Raw genomic sequence first — 27,636 nt, forward strand, 5'->3', positions numbered from 1 at the left:
AGGTCAGCTTACGTTATAAGAGTTGACTCTCACAACTCAAAATTCATACAAATACCTGCTCCTCGTGGGGTTTTCTGGAATACCAAAAATCCTCCAAGGTTTAAAGGACAAGACTCTACTTATGACATTTCAGACCTACTAAATTCAAGGAGATTTGGGGAGTTGACATATAAAATATAGAGGTAATCATATAATTTGTCTATCCTTAGGGTGAGTCAAGAGAAAAATGGGCAAAGAACTGAGGGAAGGAACCCTCGGACAGAGTGAACAAGATGGGCATATTCTAGAGCAGTTTGCGTCTGTTTCACAAGGAGCCTTTAGAGAGCCATTCTGGACACCCCACCCACCAGCACCACCGTCACCCCACGGAGGGGTCCCGAGCCCAGGGGCCCTAGTAACAAAATATCTGAAGGGAAAAGGAGTGGAAGAAGACCGAGTACATTTCACCTTGATTCCTGGCACCTTTAATGCTCTGCCCAGGACCCTTTTTCTAATAGAGCAAATCTGGCAGAACGAAGAGCGATGGTCCGCAGACACAGTCCCAGGGAGAGAACGGAAAGCCACGAGCATCCTGATGTCTGTTTTCAAATGGAGCTATGGCTCTGTGGATGTGCTCCTTGCATTTTAAAACAAAAGAAATACTTTAATTATATATTTTCTCAACAGGAGGGGATCATCAAGGGGGAGCAGTCACCACAGGTGAGATGGCATTGGTGCAGCCCAGTGCATGATATCACCATGTCCTCTTGATATCTGAATCTAAGGCCTTTGTGAGCAAAATGATTATTTCTAGTTCTGTGATTTCCGCACAATCCGTTGACTTTTTATAAAGAAAATGTTTTAAAAACTCAGAACAGTTTCAGTTTACCGATGAAGACAAGTGCAGAGATTTGTATTCTGAAGTTGTTGCAGAGACTTGTGAGTGTGTGTGTGTGTGCACACATGTACTTACTGTGACTGCTGCTTCAGTCAAGTGAAGAAGAGGGAAATGCTAAGAGTAAGATATAAGAAAAGAAGAATCACAGAACTTTAGAGGACGCATAAACGTGAACCCCAACTCCGGTTACAAGAAATTTTACTTACTAAGAAAATGGAGTCTCAGAAGTGAAGTAGTTTTGCCAAAAGCATCAAGCTAGACAACAACGTTCAGCCCTTCTGAAGTCTCATCTCATTAGGACATGGCTACTGGTGGAAGTCCCTGGGAAAGTCACCTGCCAGGAGATAACAGCTCCGGAAGCTACGTAAGCTTCTGTTTGTATTTCCACAGTAAAATTTAGTCCTGGAGGAACAATGGAATCGCTCCTCACTGATCTAATGACCTCAGTATTAGACCGTGCTGATAGCTATTAAAAGCATCTCTGCCCTAGGTTTGCTTTGGTGCAAGAGGAAAGCATTATTAATGAACATTCCGAATGTCACCTCCCCTAGTTCCGGACCGAGCTTTTCAAGCTTGTTAGTGTTCTACAAGCCTTGGGAAAGAGCCAGACGTGAGGCAGCCTTTCAAGCTGATCTTAAAAGTCATAGTCAGTAAAGCCTGTGGTTTTCCCCACATGGATTCTTGTGGGATTCACCTTGAGACAATCTGGGGGATGTTGACTGTGTTTCTTGTTCCCTACCAAAATCCACGTTGCCTCTCCTAAAATGTAGAACAGAGCAGATGGGAAAGGCTTTCTCCATCTGGGTTTTTCTTTTCTTCTCTCCTCCTTGAGAGATTGACTGGAAAAGGAAAATAGGAAAATAATATTTTTTGAGAATTTTGCTATACATCAACCATTGTTGATTTTCTCAACAGGTCTATGGGGTAGGTATCATTTTCCATATTTTTAAGCGAACAAACGTAGGGTAGGTGTTTCTTAAGGTCTCTCGTTTAGAAAGTGGCAGATGTGCGGTGTCTGGGAGGCTCAGTGGGTTAAGCCTCTGCCTTCAGCTCAGGTCATGATTCCAGGGTCCTGGGATCGAGCCCCGCATCAGGCTCCCTGCTCAATGGGGAGCCTGCTTCCTCCTCTCTCTCTGCCTGCCTCTCTGCCTACTTGTGATCTCTGTCTGTCAAATAAATAAATAAAATCTTAAAAAAAAAAAAAAAAAGAAAGTGGTAGATGTGGGATTCAGAGAATGTCCTTTTGACCATCCCCGTACGAGTGGTTCCCAAAGAACGAGCCCAGCCTTCATCTGCATCACCCAAAACTAGTCAGGAAGGTAAATTCTTGGTCCCCATCCCAGACACTTGAATCAGAAGCTCTGGGGTTGGGGTCAGAAGTTTGTGCTTCACCAGGTTTCCGTGACATTTTGATGCACCCTGAAGCTTGCATTTTGGACTCCTTTAATTTGGGTGCCCATTGGTAAAAGAAGAGAATTCACAATTTTCTCAGACTTCCTAATGGACTGTGTATAGCATGGTTTGTCTTCTGACTCAGCTTGATTTAACACGTCTCGGCTCCCTACATTCTAATGTCATTCATCTGTTTTCTGTTCATACGTCATCAACAAGGGAAAGTTCTCACCACGTATATATACTAGAAAAACATAGAAAAGTATTCAACTAATTTATTTTAAAACCAGCTAATGAGAATAGTTTTAAAAATCAATATTCATATGAAAAAAAGTTGTAAATGGTTAAAGACTTTTTCTTTTTTTCTTTTGGATGGCCTAGCAAACTATCCACCTTGGAGAATGCTCCCTGCACACTTGAAAAGAATGCGTATTCTGACGTTATTGAGTCGAGTGCTCTGTAGATGCCCAGATCTGCTTGTTTGTTCTTAATAAAGCAATCACAGGAGCATAGAGGGTAATGTGTGAGAACCTTGGTGCCCAGGCTTGATCGCTCCTCAGTGTGGGGGGAAAAGGACAGCAGGTGTGGTTCATACATGTTGATGTAGGGGAAAGCCTGAGGGTGAGTCACCATCTGACCCTTAGTGAGATGCGACCCCCCTACAGAATCATGTGGTTCCTGCAAGCCACCCATTCCTCCTCCTCCGAAGGGGTAATGATGAGAACCGCGGTGCGGAGGAGAGTGTGTATGAAGGTCTCTGCACACCATCAGTGAGGATTCTGACTTGTGCTTCAGTTCCTCCAGCTGCCCTGACATTCTGCTCTTCCAAAACAGGCATCACCTGTGGGAAAACAGGAATCTTACGGCTCCAGTGCTGACCCTGCTATTAAGGAAACCATTTCCTCAGTTCTGCATTCGCTGTCAGCTGTTAGTCTGTGACACTGAATAAGCCAAACAATGATCCACTTAGCAATCATAGCAACATACTATGTTCTCTAAGATTTTCATGCATGTATAGCTTTTCTAGCTAATTAGCATTCTCCTTTGTGCAAAGTTTTAAAATTTCTCATTTTATCTCAAGTATCCTGTTCATATTTTCTGTCCCCTACTCAGGCAATTTCTCATAAAAGAAAACCACTCTTCCTCCTCATTTCTAAGACTTTTCTGAGGTGTCTGTTGCCATCTCCCCATCAGAGCCTTAGTACAGTAGCTGTTATGTTATTTTATTTTATTTTTTTAAAGATTTTATTTATTTATTTGACATAGAGAGATCACAGTAGGCAGAGAGAGAGAGGAGGAAGCAGGCTCCCTGCTGAGCAAAGAGCCCGATGTAGGACTCGATCCCAGGACCCTGAGATCATGACCTGAGCCGAAGCCGCTTAACCCACTGAGCCACCCAGGCGCCCCGCTGTTATGTTATTTTAAAGGTGTCTTTATCTTTCCCTCTGCCTGTTCATCCCATGGCTCAACTCTCATTGCTGAGTGCCAATACCATGGCTAGTGCTATGTAGCCAGAATCCCGACGCTGCAGACAGTAGTGTGCTTTGGATTGTGGAAAAAGATGAGAGGGGGAGAGAGAGAGAGGAAGGAAGGAAGAGGAAGGAAGGGAGGGAGGGGAGAAGGGGAAACCCTCGGTGCAAAAGTGCAAGGCTCCAGGCACTGCGAGGCCAGCACAGAGCAGTGGCCACAGAGCTGCCTGGTGTGAATTCCCCATGGTACCTGACTTACTCTAATCCCATTTAGTTAATGCTACTCTAAATAACTGGCATTAGAATTGTGATATAAATCGAGGCTTTCACATCCATTTAGCAATCAAAGGGGGAAAGAGCCTCTAGGAACATAATAATGGGCTTCAACTACAGCCTGATTACATGAAGGGGGGCAGAGAGTTCTGGAGGGGCTTTCCAGAAACAAGGCAGTGTGTGTTGCTGTTGGGGGGCGGGGGCGCCGACCTCGGATCAGCTAAGAGAGAAGACCAAAGGACCAGCAATTTCTCTGCAAAATGCCTAACAAGGAAGGCTAGACACTAGATGGCAGCAGTGCCACACATGTTCCTTCCAAATTAACCCTCCAGGTCTTGGGGGAAAAAATATCCCAAGGTGAACACACAAATACCATCAGATTATAAAACGAGCCTGTCCTACTTGACAGCCCTCTCCTACCCTCATCGTACGTTTGATCAAGAAACAATTTGGCACGAATCATTTTAACTCTGCTATGTGAGCTGGGCAAAGAAAATGCCCCCTATAAATAGTAGTGAAAGTGGGTAGTTATGGTTATTGGGATCATTGTTTCTTAAAAATGGGAATTTAAAAAAAAATGGGAATCAGATTTTTTGCACCCCATTGAAAAGAGGGCATTGAAGATTTTAAGTAGGACCCACCCAAGGAGAGTGGAGTTCAAAGACAGCCTGGGGCCTGCGGTAGTCGCGTGTAACGGTGTTCGATTGTGCAGGCGACACTGGACATTGCTGATGGGGATCCTAATAAGGTAAAAATCATCTCTGCATCCTAGACCAGGAGGGTTAGATTTTGGAAACATTTTTTAATGAGATAAATCCTCCTTGGTGACATGACTCATTAAGGATAGCAGAGGAAAAATCAAGACACTGCTTCTCAAGAAGTCTGCTCACCTAAAAGATTTTTTGGGGGAGGTGGGTGGGGACACGAGAAGCTGGATATGAACTATCGGAGCACTTAATGGGTCTTAAAAAAACATTTTGTTGACTTGCCGATTTGTAGGTACCAACTGGGATCTGATTTGCAACCCCAGAGGGATGATCCTCCCCTCTACCTGCCTAGTTCAGCCTACAGGGTAAACCATGGATTCCACTGGGAATTCCCAAATGACTGAGCCATTTGCCCTCTTATTCTCCCTCCAGGGATAACTTCACCAAAATAGGAAAACCCAAGTCATGTAGAAAATCCAAGTCGTGTATGAGACTGTAACTTTCAGAAAATCAAATGTGGTTGCTCATTTTAGAAGCTCGTATCTGGACAGAGACACGTTAGCTTTGACAGTGTTTCCAGTTGTTCCTGGTAAGGCTGTAGGGAGACTCAGGAGATCATGCTTTGGTGCTTAGGTTTCAAGGTTGTAGCCCTTCATTATCTGGATGGGTGATCACATTCTTATGTAACCTAGAGACCACTGGGGCAAGGGGAATATAAGGCAAGTAAGGCAGGAAGATAAATTATTAGGAAATTGCTAATTCAGTATTGAATTCTGACTGAGACAGAACACAGGTAGAATAAAGCACCAGGAGCGATTGCCAGCCAGGGGCTCGCCACTCCAGCAAGACTCTCAGTGGTGTGGAGGGCTCAGTGTTGAGCCTCACCCATGACTGGTCATGCTTCTGGACATTGAGTGTAATCCTCTTCCTAAGGTGTGGGTTGTTCAGATTCTGGTTCCCTCTGTCTTCTCATGGGCTTAAACTCAACCTTTTTGGTCAAGAAGGGCGAATCCTTTCACTATCCTTTTGTTAGTGCTAGCACTCACTTGTGATTTCTTTCTTCTGTGAACTGAGCCAGATTCCCTAAAATGCCTTGCCTTACCTATTCCCCCCAGAGATTGCATAAAGACCTTTTCTATTTGGGGAGGGTGGAATCTGGTCCGTTCTATCTCCTGCTGCCTTTCTAGAGCTCTGTTCTCTCTCTGCTGGCTTCATTCATCCCTTAGCAGATTCAGAAAGGAACTCTCTCTTAAAGTCCCTACCCAGCCCATTAAATTCGATACCGAGTTTCACTTGAAGGTTTGCCAACATGCCATCTCTACTAACCATTTCTAGACATTCTTCCAGACTCCGAATTTCATCTGAACCTGTTTGTTCACAGAAAACCCTCACACAACCTAAACCAGGAAATAGGAAAACCATTCTAACTTCTTGTCCATCGTCATCATCCCAAAGATCACGGAGAATAAGAATACAAAATACAAATTAAAAAAAAAAAAAACGTTTCTTTTTCTTCCTCGGGGTCAGAGCTTGTGGGTTCTCTCTTCCCACCCGCAATTTTTTTCTAAGTTACGCAGGGGACTTCTCTCAGGTCCGCAAGGAGAGCGAGATCAGCAGGTGGAGGCCAGCGTCCGCCCCCGCAGAGTCCCTCCAGTTCGCTCGAGTTGCTGGGTGGCACTGCCTCTCGCCGAGCGTGGCGTGGGTGTCCCCCGCCCCAGCGCCCAGCGAGTCTCCTTCCTCCAGCCTGCGCGCGGCTGCGCCGGAGGCCGAATGGGGCGCCGCACGGCGCCGGGAGCCCGAGGGCCCGAGGCCGGGCTCTGTCTGGGATTGCGCCGAGCCCAGCCTCCTTCCCCTCTCTGTGGGTAGGGATGGTTGAGTCCAGCCGCCACGGCAGCGGCTCCTTGTGCCGCTAGCAGCCTGTCTTCGGCGCTCTCCGCCTTCCCTCTCCAGGCTGGCTCTCCTCCCCCCGCGCCCCCCCCTCCCTCCCGCAGCTCCCACTCGCTGGCTCTCTCTCCAGCTGCCTCGGCTCCAGGTCTCTCCTGGCTGCGCGCTCGCTCCGCGCCTGCCCCCTCCCGCAGCCTCGCCGCCTCGGTGCCTTCCTGCCCGGCTCGGCCGGCGCGTCCCCGGCCCGGCCCGGCAGCCCGGTGGGCGCTCGGAGCCGCTCAGCCCCGCCGTGGCTCGGGACCGATGCTATGAGAGCGAAGCGAGCCGGGCGCGCAGAGCTGCAGGAGGGCGTCGGATGCGCGGCCGGTCCGGGCACCGGGATCTGTCTCCGGCTCGCCTTGCCCTCTGGTGATCGTTTGGCTCTGCTCGTAGCCCTGCCGTTCCTCGGAGGAGACGGGCGCCTCTGAGAAGAGCCATCGGTGTCGTGTGCGTGTGGAATATCTGCAGACATGACTGCGCGGAGGAAATTCAAGTCGCTGCTCCTGCTTCTGGTGCTGCTGGTTCTGTGCGCGGGGCTCCTCACTGCAGCGAAGGGTAAGGCGGTCTCGCTTGCTACGGGGGAGATGGGCGAGCCCTCCGAGGCCCCGCTGGCGAACGCAAGTGTGTGTGTGGCGGAGGGCAGGGTACCCGGGCGCGGGCGTCCGCCGGGGCTTCTCCATCGCGGACGCTGGGGGGAAGGCAGTGCCCGAGAGCCGGGCTTCCATCGCCTTCTTCCCACCCTTGGCTCCCCCGCCTCTCCTTCCCCTCGCTCGGCTGGCACGACATGCTCCCTTTCTCGGCGGTGTGGGCTGTTGGGGAGCAAGGAGCCAGCCCCGAGTGGGGCTGAAACTGCGCCGTGGCGGGCGATATGTTGCCTGCTTCGAGATGTGGCCCAACGGGTCGGGGTGGCTGGGGTGGTTCCCGGGACTTTCCCCGGACCCCGAGCGGCTGGGAAAGTGGCCCGGGCGAAGCCAGCCTCGCAAGTTCTGGCTCTCCAGGGGTTTGGGGGAACCAACAGGCGAGCCTGCCCGCTGCCCAGGCTCCCCGCACCCTTGCACCCAGTCGGCCGGCCCTTCTTCCCCCTCCGGCGGACTCGGGGGGTGACGAGGAGCTACCTCGGTCAGGTCGCCCCCGCCTCCCTCTCCCTGGACTTCGCTCCTTGCAAGTTGGAAGGAGCTGGCATGGTGCGTGGAGAAAGTGGGGAGCCCTGGCTGGGGTTGAACCTCCGTCGTATTCGCCGTGGTCACAGCGCTCTACCCCTTGCTACCTCTGGTCCAGAGAAGGGTTTTCCCTGGGTCAGTCCCGCGGCTTGGAGCTCTGTGAACTTGGTTTTCTCCTTGAAACGAGTTAGGGAATGTTTTCCTCTAACTAGCCTACAGGCTGCAAGCTCGGGGCTGGCAATAGCTCCCGCACTTGTCTATTCTCTGGGAAAGAAAACAAGCTCCCTCTTGATTCCGGGGAGGGAAGGGAGGAGGGAGGGGGAGAGAGAGGGGATATTGATGGATTTTCACATCGGAAAGTACCTGCCCCCATTTCCTCATTTTGGCCTCCTTGGGTGCTCTTCCGATCCATCAACCCCGTCGTCCCACTCCGGGGAGTAGCTGTATCTATACAGATTTTTTTTTTTTCTCTCTTTCCCTTTCTAAAGGCTGCTGTCAAATCTTGAGAGTGTGTGCTTTCTAATGGCCGTTTGCTCTTCCACCCACAGAATCCCCTCTTTCCTCTCTAGATTCTTCCATCGTTATTCCCACCCATTTTCTATTCCTTCAGTGTTCCAGATTCCAGGGTGATTGACAAGGCGAAGGAGGACTGTCTCTGTTTCCATTAGGAAACTCCAGATGGGCCTGGCCTGGAGAGAGACGGGAAGAATGGCAGATTAGTCTCCCCTCCTGGCTGCTCTTCTCCAGCGGGCGTCCAGGGCCGGTTCAGAGCTGACCGCTAGGCACCAGACCTCCACTCGCGCACTACACCCCTACGACAGGGTGTCTGAGGGAATGCACCCCCAAATCTCAGGCAGCGAAGTGTTCGGCGTTAGTCGCCTGAGCTTCTGGTCTCTGGGAATCGGGGACCTTCCTGCAGACAGCTACGCTCTGCCCATGGGCCCAGCTCCGACCAGACGCCCCGCCTTGGGCGCCACTGCTGGAGATGATGCTGAGGCGCGGGCGGCGGAGCAGGGGCAGACCGGTAGCGGCCTTGGGTCGTGCTGGCCTGGGTGGAACAGAGAGGCGATGCAGAAAAAGTCGAGGGTTACCCGCGGGAAGTGCGTGTGGGATTTTCTCGGGTCCGGGAAAGGGCCTGCAGACAGGACCTGGCTTTGCCTAGCCAAGTCCCTGCGTGGAGAGGAAACACCTGCTACGCAACTCGGCAGAACTTCCCACCCCTTTCCTCTGCGCTCAAAGTCCAGCTGTGCCCGGGGCCGCCTCCTTCCCCAGGCAGGCAGCGCAGCCTCTGAGCGCATTCTCGGTTCCCCGTGGTTCCGCGCGCTCCGAGCGCCCTTCCCCCGCAATTAGCAGGGGTTGCTGCGTGGAGACAGCGGCGGCAGCCCTGCCGGAGCTGCTTAGTAATCCGCACACGTGTGCAGGGCGGATTCCGCCCCCTCGCGGGTGGGCCGAGGCAGTCGGCGGGGGCTGGGAGGGCGGGGGTGCACCGGTACGCCTTGGGCTGGGGCTGCTGGGGCAGATTCTGGGGGGCAATCAGACAAGGGCGCAAAGTCCCGGGCGCCCCGAGCCTGAAGGAGCTGCGGCGGGGAGGAGAGCGCCTCCTGCGCCCTGGGGGTCCCAGGTCAGGGATGGAGAAGCCAAGAAGTGGAGTCCAGGGTCCCAGGCCCCCGGCGCGCGCTGCATGAGAGTAGGGTGGGCGTGTGTGTGTTTGCGCGTGGAGGGGACCGGGCGACCGCTCTCACTGCGCTATTGAGACACCTAGGTTGCGGCGGGTGCGCGAGGCTCCTCTATCACCCCGGCGGGGCCCGCGGGGCTGGGGCCGCGTTTCCTCCGAGCCCGAAGGGTCAAGTGCGAGCGCAAGTGGCCGCGTGGGAGCTGGCCGCAGGCAGGAGGCTGTGACGCCAGCCCCGGAGTCGCTCTGAGAGCGCTCTCACAGCTAGGGCGGGGTCACATAACCCCTGCCGGGCGAAGCCCTGCTGGCCAAGGTCGGGCCTCTGCCCCAGGGCTGAGGGCCCCAGGGTGGTTGGGAGCCGTGGGGCTTCCCCGTGGAGGAGCGCCGGGAGCACGGCGCGGGCCACCGCTGCGGGAAGAGCTCAGCGTGCGCCCAGGTGGCGGCTCCGGTTGTGTCGGAGGCAGGAGGAGAGTTTCTGATGCGTGGGGTTTAATTCGTGACCTGTTTGCGGAGTCGTGAGAGGCTGCAGGCGGCTGCAGCTGCGGTCATTAGAACCCGGTGCCGCCACTGCCCGGGCCATCTGCTTCAGCTGCTCCTGCTTTATTTACGCTTCGGTGCAACCTTGGGGGTACCCGGAATTCAATTTGGATGCCTCTTTTTTTTTTTTTTTTTTTTTGGATTACTAACATTGTAAAGGTCGAGTCCCAGATGTGCATACCTCTTCAACCACAGCACCTTCCCAGGGACCGCGGGGAGGGAAGAAGGCGTTGAGAGTTTGCATCTAGCAAACAGGCGGCATAACTCCCTCCGTGTGCTCTCAGATTTGCACCCTTATCTGAGGCTGATCTGCTGGCTGTTTGTGTGAGCAAAGTTTGCTTTGCTTTTCAGTTGTTTCTTGTGTATGTGCAGCGACGAGAATGCAGTGATTTGCCAGCATTACTCAGAAAGTGTCCTAAAAAAGGAGCACAGAACAGTAGCTCCATGGTCTCTGGTAGGAAGCCTGGGAGGAAAGGTGGGGCGCTCAGCCACGTTCCTAGTTCTAACAGTCACTGACCCACCCAGCAAAGAGATTCAAGCGTGCATTACCAGATTTTCACAGCAACCTTGTAAGTCAACACACACTCACACACGCCTCCCCTCTCTGTGAGCTTCTAGATGAGTTACCTTGTTAACAATTCATATCACCAAGAAGGATGCTGAGCCCTTACGTTTGGGGGCCACATTGCTTTAGGGCTGAGCAGCCCCACAGGTGCTCAGTCCTGGGGAAGCCAGGAGCTCCTGTGACTAACTAAATGGCTTTCACAGAACCCACCCCCCATACCTTATATACTAAAAGGTGGGTCTTATAAAGGGAAGGTAAGATTTCCTCATTTGCAATTTCCTTAGCAAGCCATGGGTATTATTATTACTATTAGCAAGGGATTAAGTTTTTGTTTTGATTTGTTTTTCCATGAAGAGCTGTTCAGGCAAGAGATCTGGTTCTTCCGGAGCACTATTATGCTTTTCGTTTGGGATTTTACATCTGTGAAAAGGGAAGTGAAGGGAAAGCTTTCTTCCAAAGTGTCAGGTTTTGTAAACTTGAATAGTGGGACAATGAAATCCCAGTAAACAAGGCAGAGGAGAGAATAGCAGGTGGGAACACGGTCTGAGAACCCCCAGGCCTCAAGCATCTCCCCTCACACAGGCCCCAGGAAAGGGCATCTCTGTCTGTTTCCTGGCTTCCCCCTGGCCAAGTACGCTTGGTAAGACCCTGCCGCAGGTACGCGCGTCTGTTCCTACTGCAAACCCAGCTTCTCCGGAGGGCAATGCCTCCGTAGTTCCCAGTTTATTGTCTCAAACAAACACCAACAGTGCTTTGAAAATGTCAAGAAAATGGTTCAGCTTCCTTTAAGAAATAGATAAACAGAGGCTCAGTGGCCGGTTAGCGCTCATTGCAGACGATACAGCAAATCCAGTGTAGACATTTCTAAGCTGTCAAAATGCAAATGGCATATTAAATACTCGCGCTCCGCTGAATTCTAAATGGGTCTCCGGTAGGTTTTCTGCTGAGCTCATAGCAAGAACAAGCCACCGAGGCTCGCGTACCTGCACTTTAAGCTGCACTTTCCCCTTTGGCCTTTTATGCTTCTTCTCCTTCCTTTCATTTCCCTCTAGACTTAAGAAGGTGAGCAGGTACTCTGGCCCAGAAGAGATGACAGAGCTGTTTGGGCTTATTTTAGTTGCATGTGTTGAGCTAATAAATCAGAGGCAGACATCTGGGTCAAGGTATAGATATGCTACCACCTACCATATGTGTGCCTTTTGGGCGAGGGCCATAGGGTTGCTGGGCGGGCAGCCATAAGGGATAGACTCAGCCCGGCTCTACTCCACGTTTTAGCCACTGTAAGGACCAGAGATGGGAATTGTTTGAAACGCTAGAACTGGCTTGGTTGCACCACCTGAAGGAAAGACATAAATATTTTGGTTGGGCTGAGACTAGTTAGCCCTAAAGGAAATCGATCCTTTGATCTTGCCTTCACCTGCACAGCCTCTGTGCTTAGCTCGCTGTATGTCCACTTCAGGACAACCGATCAGTGTGCAAACCAGACAACCGTATTCAGGTCCTTGCCTGAGTGCAAGGAAGTAAGACTCTTCCACAGTGACTTCAAGGTGTCCTTGCTTTTGACTAATTATCTACGTTTGAGGTGGAATTTACTCCCTAGTACTGAAGTTGATGAGTGACAGAATTAAAATTCCTACTATAAAAATACAATCCAAGAAGACGGTTTCATGGGACTCTTTCAAATGGACTGAGGGTAGGAATTTGTGAAAACAGCACTCAACTTGTTGCAGTTTTGCGTTTTTTTGTTTTTCTTTTTTTGTTATTTGTCTGTTGTTTTGTTTTGTTTTGTTTTGTCTTCCCCAGCACAGCAACCTCTAATGGGCGGACTGGAGAGGAAGATGCCACCATAGCTTTAGGGAAGTTGCGTGATCTCTCCTCCTCCCCAGCATCTTCGTTCTAGCTGGATGAGAGATTCGTCATCCACTAGGCCCACTCACTGCCTCAGTTAACAAAATCTACTCCGGCATGTATTACAAACATTCTACTGAGAAATCACATCCCAAGAATTAACTTGATTTAGAGACTGTGTTACTTTGACCTATAGCGGCCACGTTTATCTCCAGCTAAAGCTTCTTTAATGAATGCAGAAAGCGTGCCGGCATGGGCCCCTCTATTAAAAATAGCTCCTATATCTTGTGTCTCGTACATTTTGCAATTTACTCCTAGAAACGTTCCTGCCTCATCTTATACTAGCGTTAGCTTGGGGAAGGCTGTAATGGGGCAAGGGTTGTGCCCTTGCTGCCGTTCCCTCCAAATATATGTAGAACCAAAAGGATCCACCTTGATACTGCCAGTCTGAATATTTCCAGTCTTCTACCTTAATATTAAGAAGCTTAATGTAATTTTGCCCCATTATTAGTAAAATAATAAATCATGAAGAATGCTTTGTGATTTAAAAATTACCCTTGTTACTGAAGTGAGATCAAAGGAAACATAGTCATGGAGAGGTCAAGTCGTTGGTGCCATCTCTGGGTTTTTTTCACCCGTGAGTCGCTTTTAGAATATTGTAGCCAGAGACTTAAAGGTTGTAAAATATTGGCCTGATTCTTGGTCTTATGCATTTTGGAAACCCTCCACCTCAATAAAATTCAAGAAAAACCAATACGGCCGTAGTTACCACAGATGAATCTCCACCTTTTGTCTGGATGAGCGAGGTACCTGTAAGCCTCATGAGTCGCCGTGGAATCAGAGCCGCTTTTGAGAATTTGCAACATTTCCCCCACAGTATTACTGTGGCAACCTGGTTTTTCTTTATACTAAACATGTCACCTTTATCTTGGTAGGTGTTGGCTTTATGACCATGATGTAGAATATTTGAGTAGCCTTTTGCAAACTCTGTGCTTAAGAATCCCTGGAGGTCTTGTTTAAATGCAGTTTTAAAGGCCTCTTTTCCCTAAGTGATTGGCAGCAAATGGGTTTTGGGTGGTGTCAGAAATCTGCATTTACATATGCATATGCGTTATCTTTATCTACCAGTCTTTGCCCTTTCAATAAAAGGCATCAGAATCTAATAACCTATTCATTGAGACTTCACAGGCTAATTAGGCTATCGTATATTTCAAGATGAATATACGATATTATGAAATTGTGCAAATATTTCAGAAGATTTCTTCTTTATCATTAGGACCTCCATCATCAGTGTTCATCATTCTATGCTGTCTTTAATCTTTTTTTTTTTTATGGTTTTATAGCAAAGATGAGATTCAAGCTCCTTGTCCATAATATTTATATTATGGGAAGACTTCAAGGGATAATTATACTCTTTCATATAAAAATACTGTGTGAATGAATGATTTTATTTTTTTTCTTTTACTGTTTAGTGTACTCTGATATGATTAATGTTATGTAAGAAAGAGCTAAATGTGAGATTAAAATTAGAATTATTTGGGGAGTGATCTCTGATGAATTAAAAGCCTTTGAAATTAATTGTGAATTCTAAGCAGTCATTTTCCAGATGCCTGGTGAATCCCTATGCCTTTATTCAGAGAAACTTACTTATTTCTCCTCTTGTTTTTAATAGAAAGTGTCTTTCTTGATCTTTACAAGTTAATAATTTTCTACATGGAGTTGATATTCATGGGAAATATGTAGGGGATTCTCTCCGTTGATGTTCCTCGAAAATCCCAAATCCCTGACAGGACTGTGCTGCTTACTCTTGTTCCCGATGACTCTGAGAGGATTGTCACCTCTTTTTCCTATCAGTAAGTTGATATTTAAGACCACAGACCTTTGACTTTTATGTAAACGGTTTCATCTTCAGAGTAAAAGTTAAACACAGCTCATTCTTATGAAAATGCATTCTGCTGGAGCTAAGGAGATTCCCGTTTCTTTCAAAGGATGGACCAGGAGAGTATTGTTCAGAGGCCATCAACAATTTTTGTCTCCATGTTTCAAACTATTTCTTTTTATGGTGAGGAAAGTGGTGTACTTTGATGTATAATACAGCTGTGGATAGTTAAGACTTGAAGGGAATGATTGGCACTTCATGAAGAAAAGAAGAGGGACCCTAACAACATAAGAAAGGTCACATTTTTACAAGAAATTAACTGAATTGAGCAGATACTTCCCTTTATGCTCTAGAAATGTAAATTTCTTCAGCATCAATCTGGCATTTCTTGTGCTGTCTCATTCTCTTCCTCCTTTCTCTACAAAATATAATTGTTGTGAACAACTGAAGACATCCAGCATTTGAATTTTATTTTGTTTGTGCTGTTGGCTGTGTACATGTAGGTGCAGGTTACCTGCTCAAGAGGCCTGCTCCGTTTTCCATGGAAACAATATGAAATTTTCAGACTATAATCCCAAGGTTTTTTTGTTTGTTTGTTTTGTTTTGTTTTTTAATTTGTAGGTGATATCAAGAGAAAGTCAAGTGAGGTAAATCACCTTGTTACCGTTAGGTGGCATTATCTTTTATTGCTCTATTTAAGTATCCGGGAAGAACTACTATCGGTTGTGGGATATGTCTATTACCATCCTAAACAATGAGGACCTGAGAGTTCAAGAAGAGATTTGGGAAGTCTAGACTCTTAAAGAGAATTATAGTAGTAATTCTGCTCTCTTGAAGAGTCATGGCATGTACCAACCAGAATAACTCAATTCTATATAACTGAAATGCATGAGTTCTTTACTATTTAGCTATAAACATTAATAATGAAGATGCTGAATCGGTGCTGCCCTCAAGGAGCTTTCACTGTTACTAAAAGCTACAACAAAACCCTCAAGTTATTGACTTAACTGGTATGTGTTCCAATATTGGGCTGCGGTACACACAGCAAATGCCCTGCCCATCTGAGAGAAGGACTCCCGGGGGGTGGGTGGGGGGGACGTTGGTCCAGCCCCCAAGAGTGGCAGAGGAAGGAGACAGGGACAGAGTCAGAGAGAATGAGGGTGTTGAATGAGAAATGGGGTTTTTCCCCCCCAAAAAGTAGTGAGGGTCAGGTTAAGTGTCAAGCAGTGTAGATGGGCCTCTAAGGATCGCTGCTTCGCAGAAGTTCTTCCTCGGCTCCTGAAAGCTGAAGGCCCAGAAGCAGAGGAGTGTGAACCACTGTCCTGGGACGGCCTGCTGAAACTGGCGGGTGTGCAGCTCGCTGGAAGCCCGCCTCTTTTCCTCGCACAACCTGTGGGTCAGCCCCTTGTCTGGACTAAGGTTGTGTGTCTGGGAATACTTTCGTCCTTTCAAAATATTTTTCCTGGTTCCATGAGCGATGCTCTTACTGTTGTGGTGTTGTGACGACTCCCGGGATAGTGATAGCATCGGAGCCCCGGGCGTGTGTGTTGGTGGGGCAGGGGCACGTTTCGGTGACTGGTTCACTGCTCCCAGGTATTGGTGCCGCATGTACCGTATGTATTTGTGCGCAGTACGGTGTGCTTCCCTCAGACAGACTGCCCGGTCCTTTGTAACCGTGCTTCAGCCTCTCCGTGCGGCTCTCTGCTTCCTGCCGGTGGATTCACTCCAATCAGATCTGCGTAATGCATACCCTAAGTTCACCTTTGCTCCCCTATATCTCAAGCTGCTCAGCCTTGAGCTCTCCCTCCGGGTTCCTCACCCATATTTGCCTACCCCATCTCTCTGTCTCCTACATTTCTTGGTCACTAAGCCGCATTTTGCCATCGCCGATCATAACACAAAACACCGTGAGTGTACGATCTTCAGAAAAAGTATTGCTTGTTTGCCGGTTTTGTTTCTGTTTGTTGGCATCATTCTTACTGTGTAGATTTAAAGTCCCACACAATTAAAAGGCACTCTTCCAGCTCTCAAACCATTGCAGTGTTTCTTAGGCGTTCATTCACGGTTTCTTCAATGAATAAACAAATGTTCTCATAGATGGGGTTCTCTCCCTTTCTTAAAGTGAGTCAAATGAATGTGCTGAAAATATTTTTTGAAAAGCCTCGTCAAAAACAGATGACCTGTGGACAGTACCAGGAATGACCTCCTCAAGTGAGGAGGAAATGAATAGTGATTTATTCATTCACATACTGACACTAGAACTTGTCAAAATAACTAACTTTGAAACCCTATAGCCAAATTACCATTTTGCTGTGCTTATTTGATTCGTTTGTTTCTTTTCATAATTGTTTCTCTTTACATACAAAGTAACTTGTCTGGGCTATTTGCTTTCTTCTCTCCTAGTGATGATAATGTAATGATATTAGAGCTGATACAGCAGATACGTCAGCTTACAATTGTCATTTTGATCTTCATGACTATTTCATGTCTTTGCTTTTTAATTTAAAAGAATTACAGAAGACGATTATGGAACACAGAAGAATTTATCAGTCTCTTTCTTTTGCCGCCGCAACTACAAAATTACTTTTCCCGTGTTCTTTCGTGACAACAACAGAACCGGAAGGGGCACCTTGTCATGTATTTAAAAGGGGACGGGTCTTCAGACCCGAAAGCACAGAGACTATAGCCACACCAGCCTTTGGGGCATGATTTATACCTCCTAGGCTATGTGTCTTTCTTTCAGTTTTACGAGAGTTGGACAGTATGAGGCCGTTAAAGAAAAGTCTGTAAAAATAAATAAATAGCATAAAGTGTTATATGACAAGCTGAAGTGACGATCCTTTCTTCTGTGAGACGGCTTCTTTTTCATATTTAAGGACAGCTTCAGTGGCTAGGAGGTAAAAAATGTGTAAGTTAGAGATCTGCTTACTGCAGCCTTAAAATCAGAGCATAAGGTTTGAGCCACTTTTTTATGCCTGTTATTTTCCATGTATTTTATTTTTTCCTTTAATTTAAAATTATTTGAGTCTAGTTGACACACCATGTTACATCAGTCTCAGGTGTACAACCGTGTGTTTCAGCTTCTCCGTACGTTCTGCTGTGCAAACATCAGGAGGTGGGGATCATGGTCGCCACCTGAAGAGTCTATCCACTACACATTCCTAGCAATACATTAATATAGAAAGAGCATCATGGAGTCAATAAGCAAAAATGGGCAACACAGGTGAATAGGTATTTTGCATAAAGGGCAAGAATAAATAACATGTGTAGGAAAAGGTCCCTAAACTTACTCCTGATCAAAGGAATGTGGATTAAACAATGCCACATTTCCCCTCAGTGCATTTGTGAGACTACAGTCCCTGTAGTCAGCAAGCAGACAGGGCGACCACACCCATACACCATTATATATGCAGAAGAAAGCTTACGGGTCCAGCCCAAATTCGGACCAGGTATTTTAACCAGGTATTTTAACCCAGAAATGGGATACATTTTGGGCAATATATGCTTATTTGTATTTAGCTCTCCCTCTAAAAGTGAAAAATTGGACAGAGTTTCAATGTCCATTATCCTAAAATAGGTTAATAAATTGTGCAGCACACACTGTAGTCTATATGCAAGTGTGTCCATGGTAAAGACTGAGGTGAAAATTCAAAATACAATGTACAATTTGCCTCAATCTTCATGTAGGGAGAAAGGAAGCTACATCTATGCATATATCTGAAATATCTGAAAATATGTATATATTAGAGCAAAGATGTTTAAATGTTTGATTTTTAGATAACTCAGTTATCTTGAAATAAAATAATAGTTCTTAAATTTTAAAAAAGGGAAGAAAAGGAAGAAAAGAAAAAAAAGAAAGGACAAGTAGCTCTTATCAAACCACTGAGGAGAAGAATAGAGACAGATGATCAGATTTTTGAACTTGAGGTGACATTCAAGTTTATTATAATAATGCTCCTTTTACTTGTATCTAGAGAACTTAAGAGTCTTGGACAAATTGCTGGGGAAACTTAAGGCAGAGCTCAGTGTAAGTGGACACTCTTCTCATGGGGGTACACATGCCTTTCGATGACCCAGCATTCTGGTTGCACACTCAGGACCAGACTGGTTCCGCACTCAGGACCAGACTGGCCATCTGTCTCCCTCACTCCTGCCTCTCTCCCACTCTGGTGGAAGCACAGCTCGGCACTGAGTTTCTTCCCTGACATGATGCTCTGGGAAGACCGTACAGTTAGGAAAGTTCTGGGATTAAGTTTAAAGGCTAAGATCATCTGGCAGCTGGCGAAGTACCCTGCTCACCCCGTACTTCTAAGACGGTCCAGGATGGCTGGGCGGGCTACAGGACCCTCAGGAGGATGAAGCGTGTTGAACGACTGTACTGCTTTGTCAAAAACTTAACCACAGTAATGTCTTAAACGTTGCTGAAAAGCCAGTGCTGTGATGTCTTTTGTCACCTGATGCCTATGTTTCACGTTAATATATTGGGATGATATATTCGCCACTGCAAAATATTTAATTCTGAAGGACTTAGTAAGCTAAATTCTACCACTCTGAAATATTTGTTGGGACTGCTCCAATTAATACAATTAGACAATCCTATGCTTAAATGTATTAATGATGAAAATGACTTGAATTAGGAAATAGCTTTTCCAATGTGAAAACTTGTTCATTTTTTAAATTGCCAGTTCATGTCCGGTGGTGGAAGTAATCCGTCTGAGTTTTCGTGTGCTTGGGTGTTCTGTGCTGGAGAATATAACTACGTGAAATGTTGGGCTTCCTGTGCTCGATGGCATCCTCTGGGAAGCTGGGCACTCGGGGCTCTGGGCCTGGCTCTACCCCTCAGAGTGCGGGCCTGGAAATACAGGAACCTCCTGACCCCACGTTTTCTCATCTTTGCAAAAGGGTTGTTAACTGGACTTAATATTATAAAGATTAGATGAATAAGCTGATGAAAAAGGCTTAGAGCAGGGCCTGGCAGTTACTAATCTTAAATAAATGTTAGCAACTGTTTTATTATAGCAACTAAGAAATTAGACTATCAATTCAGGATATGGCTCCAGAAGGAATATTGGAGAAAGGCTTATTTTTTGGAGAGAAATTACTTATAAGTGAAGGCTAATAATTATATTTGGATATAAGTACCTTACATTTAGAAGAAGAATCCTGATGCTCGTTTCTAGAATATTTTTAGGATGTACAAAATGCTTTGCATTTCTTCCTTCAGTTGCGGACACACAGACGTTACTGAGATTTCTCAGAAAGGTTAAGTGCTAATAGGATCAACGTCATAACTTGACCTTGCACGTCACCTTCAGCTTGAATAATATTAAATGCTCGGTACAGCCACATGGAGATGTGCTCTATCGTCATTTACGACCAGAAAGCCTTGGGCATCTGAAGTGGCCACGAGAGGGTCAACACAAGGAAATAGCGGAATGCTTCTCAAAGCCAGCCTGCTCTGAAGGGGGCATCTGTCCGCACGTCCCGTGGGTCGGTTGAGAACATTCCCAACCATGAGAGGCTTTCACGTTCTGAAGGGATTTCCTATGTTTTATAGGAGTTCCTGTATTCTAAATGGGTAGTTTTGTCCAAGGAAATTACCTGAGCCATTTCTTTGCTTGTTTGTTTGTTTTTGGAAGCTGTTCTAAAAGGAACGCTGGAAGTGGGGCGACTGATCAGTCCTGCTGAGGCAGTCCGTATAATCTGGCCTTTGTCTCCGGGCTTAGGCCCTCCTTGTAGCGTCTCATGACTCCAGTAGGACGGACCATTGAATTGAGGAAATGCCCACAGCTCACCCGCCCGCCCCAAGGCTGCAGAGCTGCGTGGAGGCGCCGACAGGCAGCGGTCTCTGTGTCGGAAAGCCCACGTTAGTGACAAAAATAAATCCCGAATTGTGAGGTTAGAAGAAGATGTTCTTTCCAGGATCGCATGGTTGAGACCTTCACAAGAGGCTGCTTACGACTTCAGTGGCCGTGAGCAAAGGGCCGGCTCCTCGAGGCCCGCGCCGCCCGCGTGGCTGTCAGCGTGACGGTCTGCGACTCTCATCCCCGCTCTGACCAAGGGCTCGCCGCCTCCAAAACCTTGTAAACGTAGCCCGGCTGCTGGTCCCACAGGGAGGAAGGATTTGTCCGGTCTTGGGGTGAGGCATCCATTCCACGGCTTTCATGGCTTCTCCGCATGGCGCCCGGGGCCGCTGCAGGGCGCGTGGCGCCCGGTCCCCAAGCGTCTCCTCCAGCCACCACCGGCCGGGAAGCAGCCAGCGCTGAAGTTCTGTGACGGGGCTTCGAAGGGGGTCTTGTTGCGAGACGCTCGGTCCGCCTTCGTCAACAAGCAGCCTGAGCCCCGGGGACGGCATCTGTACTGACGATGCAGGACTTTGAAAGAACGTACTCTTGGGAGCCTGAGCTCAGAGCTGTCCACCCACCTGTCCTCCTGAGCCGGAGTTCTCTAGGTGACCTCAGGAGCTCTGAGAACTTCAGTTTTGAGGCCACTTTTACAGCCCAGGGAGGAAGAGGAGGCATTTTTTCCACCATGTGCAGGAGTCTGTGGCCACCGTCTCTGCAGTCACACACCACAGTTTCCTCTGGCGAAAAGTCGCTTGGCCTGGGTCAAAGAGAAAGCTGCTGCTCAGTGGGTCTGTGGGGAGGGCTGCTGCGTTGTTGTTAGAGCGCAAACGTGCAGAACCCTCCTCGCCGGCTTCAGAGAGTGCAATTGTAACTTCTAGTTTTTTGTGGGGTGTTTTTTTTTTTTTTTTGGTAATTAATTGAACATACGTTTTATTTATTTTATTTATTTTTTATTTTTATTAACATATAATGTGTTCTTAGCCCCCGGGGTACAGATCTGTGAATCGGCAGATGTACACACGTCACAGCGCTCCCCATCGTGAACTTCTAGTCTTATCTCTGCAAAGTCGTTTGTACCTATTCGGTTCTTCTTGAAGGAGTGTTATGATCAATAGGACCTCTTTTTTTTTTTCATAAATGAGGTAGAAATTAGTTAACAAGTGAAATGCTAATGGTCAACACCGTATAAGACATTTTAGGGCACACAATTGATAAACGTGTGAACCATCAGAGAATAAGATCTGTGTGACTGTTGGCAGAGAAAATGGTATAAAAACGAGCACCTTCCCAACAGTGACCATGGTCAGTTCAAGTGCAGATGGGAGACAGCTGATAGATTGCAGTATTGGAAGAAAAAGACAACAGCAGACACCCTCATTCCACCCCCCGAGGAACCACGTGCTGCGCTAGTGTGTTTTCTTGTTTACAGCGGACTGACAGCATGTCTTCAGGATGGTGATGCTTAAGTGGCACTTAAATGAATATTTGCTGAAGAAGGAGGTCGTTGGAGGGAAGGGATGTGTGACATCCCGACCAGATCACACTTCTATCCACAGTGACACATTTCCAACAGGTCTGTGCAGGGTGTGGTGGGTGGGTGTTGGACACAGACAAGAAGGTTGACTCTAAATGCTATCTCAGCTTAATTAGGAGGGAGAGGGCCGTTGTGGGGGAGTTTCCGCACATGATGGGTTTGTTGTTAAGCTAGTTTCGTATTAGTGAGCTGTTTGGGACCAGTTAAAAAAATCAATTTGAAGGGTTTTGTCTGTAGGGAACTTCATGTGTGCAGAGAGCTAAAACAGTGCGTGACACTAGAAGAGCATGACAAATCCTTTTATGTATTTTTATTAAAAAGTACATTTAGGAAGTAACTATTTTTTGCGTTTTGTTAAGAGGCCTTTACAAATTCAGTATAGGATATAAATGAATCTCAGGTACAGGAGACGGACAGAAGACAAGGGGCGGCCGCCGGGTCTGGGTGTCCCTCCACGTGTTTGTAGCTACGTGTGAGGAGGAAGAACAGGCGCGATGGGTGCTGCCGCCGTCACGGCTAAAAGCCAATCACTGGCCCTTGTATTTAGGGAGTTATTACGTACAACTAAACAAAAGTTCCACATCAAACCAGAAAGGCATAAACGCCTACCAGACAATGGTTTCCTCTTTAAGAAGATTTTCTTATAATAAATAACTTCTTTTTTTTTCAGAGGTGGCCAGTATGAGCCACACTGGGAACGGTTTGAGTCCTTCCTGACCAGCTCCTCCCGGATGGCTCAGGGCTCCATGAACAGTGTCTGCTGTTCTGTTTGGCTTTGTTTTCCTTTCCTGTTATTGCAAATCACGTACGCACAATTTATGGCTGTGACAGGATTGTCATAGTCTTTCCTGCCGCAGAGTTTGGCTCGACTCTTTGTTTCCACGGGACATCGGGTGAAGCCGTGAAGGGCCCGGGGTGGGTCGCTGTGCCCTGGCTCTCACTTGTCCCATTACCCGACAGCAGTTTGGACGGACACCTGTACCTGGAGCCTACAGGATGGCGTTTCTCGTCCAGGCTCTGCTCGATTCCAGTTTGGGGACCTCCAAATGGGGTGCTTTGGTTCATTTGTCTGAGAAGCAAGTGATTTGGCTCTTTCCCTGTCCGTCCTGACATTCTTTGACTTCTATTCTAAGTATAGCAGCAATCAGCTAATCAATACATACTTAGAGGGTTATAGCAGAGTGGCCCAAATTCAATAAGGCCACTTGCAGCCCGGAGGTAGAAGTAATCCATGGTGTGTGGGTGTGATTTTTCTTTTTTCCTTTCATATTTATATTTATAATGCATTGTACTCAGTAATCTGCAGCTTCTCTCCTCAAATGACATACAGCAGATACTTCCTCTAATTAGTGTAAGTTGAAATTAATTACTCTCTGAGCCTATTTGCTCTGATACTTTCACAACCCCTTTGAAAAATAGAAGTCACCTTGGTATATTCAAAACACAGGTCTCTCCTAATTTGATGGGACCACCAGGTCACACTGACCATCTGTGCTACATGGGTCTTGTCCTTCTGGAAAGGTCTGTGTCCATTGTGGCTTTGGGGGAGATACCTCTTTTTCCAGCTCTGTCCCTGAATGTGAATGCTCTTGGGAGAGCTGTAGGAAAAGCATCTATATCCTCAGAGTTCACTTTCCATAAATTTTGGAATTAAATCTACTGCTTAGTAATTTTTTCAAGCCACAATATCAACTTTAACATTTATTATTTATGTGAAAGTTTATATAGTTGCAAAGTACTTATAAATACCATTTGTGGGAGGCAGCTCAACACTCTATCTTATCATCTCATATTCTCCTGACATGGAACTTGAACCTCAAGAGTCACCTTCTTCTGGCCATGTGTCTTGGGTTGCAGAATGAAGACCAAGGACATTCTTCTGTAATCTGTCTTAATGCAAGTTCCCTGAATCTAGTCATTCTTTCTTCTTCCTTTCCAACAACACAATCCTGCTGTCATAGAATGAGTGAAAAAAAAAAAATCTATGCTAATGCTTATTTGTTTTACAACAAAACCCTAAAATGTTGCTGAGGGTCTTTTCCTGAAGAATCATGCATAGTGAACTGCCCTGCCTCTCTGATGATTTTTCTTGAAATCATTTTCTGGTGGTGGTCATCCTCCTTCAGCATCTAATGATGTAGACATTATGCATAGAGACTTCTAAAGTTCTCTCAGAAATTTTAGATATACCTAGATTCCACATATGCACACTGGAAATAATCAAGGGAACCCTTGTAATACTGCAGCTAAATGTCGACTGCCGTGTGAGGCGCTCTAGATGGCTCTGTGACACAAAACCCTGTCCAGACAGGATGGCTCAAAACTTCTCTTTGCCTTGGATTGCTTCATTTTAAATCATTACCCATTTAAAAAATGATTTTCCCCTTTACCTCAGGAAATAGACTTTGGAGGAAAACAATTTCTACAAGCCAGGCTAGTTGTGTTGGATTTCTCAGGTTGATAAGTAAGGAACAAGTGATGCTCTTGGCTGCCACGTTCAGTTCAGAAGAAGTCAAGCCATTCCCTAGAACTTCGAGTTTCTCTTTTAAATCTCTGGGTAAATAAAAAATAAATAAACACCTATGCAACAAGCCTATCCTCACCAAGGATGCTGGTCCCAGGGCAAGTAGATACGTGATGTTATTCTTGGAGGGAGCTGACCTTGAGTCATTTGGAGGAGCTGTCGAGGTACAAAATTAGCGAAGACGTAGTCCATCTTATAGTTGATTGCAGAGGCTTTTTGATTCCTCATTATACGAGGCAGGACTAAACTCTGAGGGTTTCAGTAGTATCAGTAGTTTCTATGATTTTATGCTGGTTCCCAAAGTAACACATACCACAGAAGCACTAGGAAGAGTTCTAGAACCTGCACTGGGTCAAGTAATGCTTCGACAGAAGCAAATCCTATTTTCAGTGCAACTAAATTTCACACATATTACTGATTTAATTCAAATATTGAATTAACTTTATTGAGTATCTTCTCTAAGTCAAGTCCTGTGCTAGTTGCTGGGGCTCTAGAGTGAATGAGATCAAGCTCCTGCCCTCAAGCATTTTATATTCAAGTAAGGGTGATATTTTTCTCAATACTATCGTCAGAATAATAAAGGAAGGGCTAAAAAGAGTAAAGTGCTACCTGGTATTGGAGCTTCAAAGAAATAATACATATTTCTTGGTACACTGTTACATTTAATAACTACAAGATATCATGAGTTCCTTTTGAGTGCCCAAGCATTCTGGATAATTTAGGTGTATTGCACTGTTTTGCCTTCTTTGTGACATCTTTCAGGAGAATGTAAAATATGAAATGGTAGAATCAAATCACACAGAAAATCCACATGACTTGAATTTTTTTTTAAGTTTCAACTGTAGAATTTATTGATTCATCAATTACATCCACTATCCAATGCTTATCATAGCAAGGGCACTCCTTAACCCCGCCCCGTACCCCCCCCCCCCATCCTTCTACTGCCTGTCCTCTGGGAGCCCTCAGTGCGTTCTCTGTCGTTAAGAGTCTGCTTCTCTCTCTTCTTTTTCCCCAAGACTTTGTTTTTGAAAATGACAGCCACACTAGTGAATTAACCACAGTATTTACAAGACTACCCTCTAACAATAAATGTCAGTACCTTCATTCATTGAACAAACATTTAGGCCATTTCATTTTGTTCTAGATATGGAGAAGAGAGAATCAGTATTAAAACAAGACACAGCCCCTGACTTCATGGTGCTCATCATAAAGACAGAGAACTGTTTGTAATCAAGTTTGTAATCATGCAATCTCAGGACCCAATTCCCTACCTAATGGAGTGCTCCTTTGTTCAGAATCCTTGAAAGAAAGGACTACTGTGATGTGAGATGAGGACCTACCTGAAGTGAGGTTTGTTTTGCCACAGTGTTGCTGACATTGATTATTTTTTAAGACCAGAGTTCATTCATGAATGAACTCAAGAGTGAATGTGGAGGAAATCCATATTGAAAGCATTTCAAGAGGTTTTATGTAAAAATTATTTTTAATTGTTTTATTGACTTTCTCATAAATACTTAATGGCATTAAATCTTACTTTTCAAAGGTGTCATTTTTCTGTCACCATTTTCTTATTTTTTACCTCAAGAACTCTAGATTATAATAACTGGAAGAAATAGGACGCGGGGAAATCACAGACATAGCGAAGACCAAAGTGAACACTGAAGTTCATTCAGATCTGCATGATTTTTCAGCCCAGCACAATTTGGTGCTTTCCCACAAAGAACCGTCAAGTTCTTAGATTTTTTAAATTTAACTGAATTTTTAAAAGATATTTATTTATTTATTTATTTATTTGGCAGAGAGGGAGAGAGAGAGATTGAGAGAGAACCCAAGCAGGGAGAATGGGAGAGAGAGAAGCAAGCTTCCCTCTCAAGTCCCAAAGTGGGGCTTGATCCCAGCACCCTGGGATCATGACCCGAGCTGAAGGCAGTTGCTTAATCAACTGAACCACCCAGGCACCCCCCCCCCCCGCCGTTTTTTTTTTTTAATTGACAGAGAGAGAGAAAGAGCTAGAGAGGGAACACAAGCTGGGGTAGTTAGAGAGGGAGATTAGATTCTTTTTTGAGCACATAGGTGTCAAGGTAAACACGGGATTGTAGAGTAAATTCAACCTTTGTTACCCAATAACTCATTTTGTCACTTTCTTTTGACACTAAAATACTGAAATAGCTTTCTAAAATGTATAATGCTTTTATTCTAGGGATTGGAATCAAGATATCATCTTGTTTTTTATTTGTTTCCTTGAGATTTTGCATTTGGAAAATAAATACTCCTCTCTGATTTTTTTCTTTAAAACAAAAGACCAAAGCAGTGACATTTTCTTTGTCACAGAGTCAGTGTTGTAAGTTCAAACAGCATTTGACAAGCTACATATTTATAATATATTTAAATGAAATCGGAACACAATTTTTCATCATTTCATAAAGTCAAGTTATTTCTAGTAACAAAATCAATGCCATTAGTATTTATTGTTCACATCCTGTGTTGCCCAAAGTTATCAAGACCAACCTTACAGGTTTTAAAAGGTCTTTTTCTTACATAAGAATAGGAATGTAGGTGGAAGTCCTAAATGACTTGCTACATTTTGCTCATATAGCATCTTCCAAGAATTAGGTTTATAAAGTCGATAAAAATAAAAGTTTCAATATAATTATTTTATTGATATTTATTGAATTGATAAGTTTTGTTATTTTTTTTTCTTCCTTGCAAATGAGTTTTAATTTTTTTTGTTTTTTTTTTAACATCTTAATTTTATTTTATTTATTTATTTTTTTTGGTGTTCTAAGATTCCCTTTTGCTCTTTTTGTTTGTTTCTGTGCCTTTTTCTTCCAGCTGCTTTAGCACTCATTCCCTTGCATGGTATTTTCTTTTTTTTTTTTTTTAAAGATTTTATTTATTTATTTGACAGACAGAGATCACAAGTAGGCAGAGAGGCAGGCAGAGAGAGAGAGAGAGAGAGAGAGAGAGAAGCAGGCTTCCTGCGGAGCAGAGAGCCCGATGCGGGGCTCGATCCCAGGACCCTGAGATCATGACCCGAGCTGAAGGCAGCAGCCCAAACCACTGAGCCACCCAGGCGCCCCTGCATGGTATTTTCTTCTCCCCACTTGACAGACCAGAACACTGAGGATCAGAAAGATTCACAATCTACCCAATTCACAAAGAGAATGAATGGCAGAAATAGGAATAAGATTCATGTCTAAAGCCCAGTTATGCCATTGGATCATGCCTCAAATAAGAATGTAGAGCAATTCCTTCTCAACTTTTATAGTATTTTGACATATAATTATTTTATATTAATTTTATGCAAGACCAAACAACATTGTCACTGCTGTCTTCTTTTACTGAACATTAACTTGCCTTTAGATTTTTTGATATTGAAGAAATAATGTATGTGCAATGTAAAATCTAGCAAGTATCTAAAATAGGCAGC

The 27,636-nt window shown here is 45.7% G+C and overlaps 1 protein-coding gene across 2 annotated transcripts in view; it reads left to right on the plus strand.

The window, feature by feature from the left end:
• The first annotated feature begins 6,497 nt into the window (after positions 1 to 6,497).
• The window catches only part of CSMD1 (CUB and Sushi multiple domains 1), a 1,903,837-nt gene continuing 1,882,698 nt past the window's right edge, over positions 6,498 to 27,636 (plus strand). For both annotated transcript variants that reach the window (XM_082715632.1, XM_082715633.1), the window contains exon 1: positions 6,498 to 7,196. In XM_082715632.1, the coding sequence (XP_082571758.1) occupies positions 7,112 to 7,196 (85 nt within the window). In that variant the 5' untranslated portion in view covers positions 6,498 to 7,111. The remainder of the gene's footprint in view (positions 7,197 to 27,636) is intronic.

The sequence above is a fragment of the Mustela nivalis genome, assembly GCF_964662115.1.
Source record: "Mustela nivalis genome assembly, chromosome: 20".
Taxonomy (NCBI): Eukaryota; Metazoa; Chordata; class Mammalia; order Carnivora; family Mustelidae; genus Mustela; species Mustela nivalis.